At 45.7% G+C, this 2400-nt stretch overlaps 1 protein-coding gene across 1 annotated transcript; it reads right to left on the reverse strand.

Moving 5' to 3' along the window:
- Positions 1 to 974: 974 nt before the first annotated feature.
- LOC130870325 (cytochrome c oxidase subunit 7B, mitochondrial-like) lies at positions 975 to 1343 on the reverse strand. The gene has a single exon (XM_057763003.1). The coding sequence runs from the start codon at positions 1337 to 1339 to the stop codon at positions 1097 to 1099; it is 243 nt and encodes an 80-aa protein (XP_057618986.1). The 5' UTR covers positions 1340 to 1343; the 3' UTR covers positions 975 to 1096.
- Between the last annotated feature and the right edge of the window lie 1057 nt (positions 1344 to 2400).

Below are 2400 nucleotides of genomic sequence, written 5' to 3' on the forward strand. Positions count from 1 at the left end.
TGTGTGTTGTGTGTATGGTGTACGTGTGTGCCTGCTTGTGTTTGTGTGTGTGTGTGGTCTGTCTGTCTATACATGTATCAGAGTCCATGTGTGGACCAGAGGATGACTTGGCGGGAGTTAGTCTTTCCTTCCACTGTGTGGAGTGCACAGATCAAACTCAGGTCAGGCTTGGTGGTGAGTGTCTTGACACATGGAACTATCTTGCTGGCCCCAAAGCCAGAGCCTTTATATCTCAACCCTCTAGAGATAAGCCCTTTCACTTTTTAACATGGAACAGCTATTTCTTAGCTTGGCTGGCCAGGAAGGAGACTATTCGGGGAATCAGGATACTCCTTATGGTCCCTTGGCTCCTTTTTTTTTTTCCAGCCTGCTCAAACTCTTGCCTTCAAAGGTAATTTCTTCTTCCTTGCCCTCAGGAATTCTTTCCATCCAGTGCAGGAGTCATCCTTTCTTATCCTATAATCTTGCAGTCTGTTTGTCCATCTCCTTCCTTTAAAGCCTTGGCCTTTGGAATTCAGAGGCCAAGAGCTGAGATGTAGGGCATCAATAGGGTGCTTGTTTAGCATGCCTGACGCTTTGGTTTTGATCCCCAAAATAGTGTTGGCATATTCTACCAGACAACTGCTTCCAGTGTGCGGTAGAAAGGCCCTGATGCAGAGTGGAGCAAAGACATTTGGGATTTGGACAGGGCTGAGATTAGCTGAGAGGCATGGCTAGTTTTGTCCCTTTGGTGTGCTTCCTGAAGCTTCCTTGTAGTCAAGGCATGAAGGAATTATTATAGGCTAGAGGTTATAGAATTATCATTATCTGATGCGGGAAGAATGATTGTAAGTTTAAAAATGGTCATGTAAGTAATATTAGTTAAGAAGCCGTGAACCATCCTTGTTGTACAGAAATTCCCTGCTTTCTGAGATCAATCTTCCTCTTGGAGGGAAGCATATTAAAACACAGGGTGTTTTTTTTTTTTTAAGGTTTCAAAGGTACTTTATTTTTTCTTCAATATGCCATATTATAGGGAATACATGATTCTTTGACTTGGCATCACTTATTGATTGGTTTTGAAATAATTCCTTGATTATTGCACCAGTTGGCATGACTACTGATCTCTCCATTCCTTGGGGGTGACTCTGCCAACAGGTGACAGGTTCCATTCTATTCCAATTTGTGTTGCTGTATACGTCCATGCAGAAATACAGAAGAGGCCTCCAGCTGCTAATATAGCATTTCCATATTTGTCGTGGAAATCCGGTGTCCGCTTCTGATGGCTGTGTCTTGCCACCACTTGCTGAATGCTTCGAACTTGGAGACGGTTTAGTGAGTTTTTGGCTAAGGGCAACATCGCGGAAAAGATGGAACCGCGGTGACGACCGGTGCTGCCTCTGTCCACAGGGTGTTTAAGGGGAGGTGAGACAGCAAGATGCTCTAGTGGAGGCAAAACATTCCTTCCTGCAGGGAAGCTAGTTAATCTCAAGAAACACAAACTCAATAGTTTCAGGAAGTTCCTGAAACTGACCATATTCACTAGGCCTCTCCCTTCCCAAGCTTACAGAGCCATTCTCCGAGAAGCCAAGCTTCTTGGAAGAGACACTGTCCAACCCAGCCGGCTGCCTGTAAGTTGTAGAGTGAGTGTCGGGTCTCCAGCTTTCATAAACTGTCACCAACACTCAGCTAAGCATTGTATGAGTAACCAGCATGGGCCACCATATCTCAACCAAGCACACAACAATAAAAGGAGCAATACAGCTGAAGAGTCCTCATGAGAGCCAGGCAAGTGAAGGCCTTGGCCTGTCTGCTGCTTCCCCTCATATCTTCCTGGTGGTTCTTATTGGCTGAATTAATCCAGACTCTCAAGGGTTCTGTTGGTGCTTGTTGTCTTTCTGGGGTACAGAAACAATAAAGGAAGGATACATGGTGCTGTCTCATAGAGTGGACGTATACTGGCTGGTTTTGTGTGTTGACTTGACATAAGCTAGAGTCATCAGAGAGGAAGGAGCCTCAGGTGAGGAAATGCCTCCATGAGATTGAGTCATAAGATATTTTCTCATTTAGTGCTCATTGAGGTAGGGACTTGCCCATGGTAAGTGGTGCCATCCCTGGGCAGGTGGTCCCGGGTTCTATAAGGAGGTGGGCTGATCAGGCCAAGAGAAGCAAGCCAGTAAGCAGCTCCCCTCCATGGTCTCTGCATCAGCTCCTGCTTCTGGAATCCTGCCCTGTTTTGAGTTCCTGTCCTGACTTCCTTCAGTGGTGAACAGCAATGCTGAAGTGTAAGCCTAACAAACCCTTCCTCCCCAACTTGCTCTTTGGTCATGGTGGTTCATTGCAGCCTTAGAAATCCTAACTCAGACAGGATTATTGAAAATTTGGAAAACATTGTGAAGTTCACCATTCCCTCAGGTCTGA

The sequence above is a fragment of the Chionomys nivalis genome, chromosome 2 (genome assembly GCF_950005125.1).
Source record: "Chionomys nivalis chromosome 2, mChiNiv1.1, whole genome shotgun sequence".
Classification (NCBI taxonomy): Eukaryota; Metazoa; Chordata; class Mammalia; order Rodentia; family Cricetidae; genus Chionomys; species Chionomys nivalis.

Excerpts from the sequence above, each read along its gene's own strand:
- LOC130870325 (XM_057763003.1), bottom strand. The coding sequence starts at position 1,339 with ATGTTGCCCTTAGCCAAAAACTCACTAAACCGTCTCCAAGTTCGAAGC.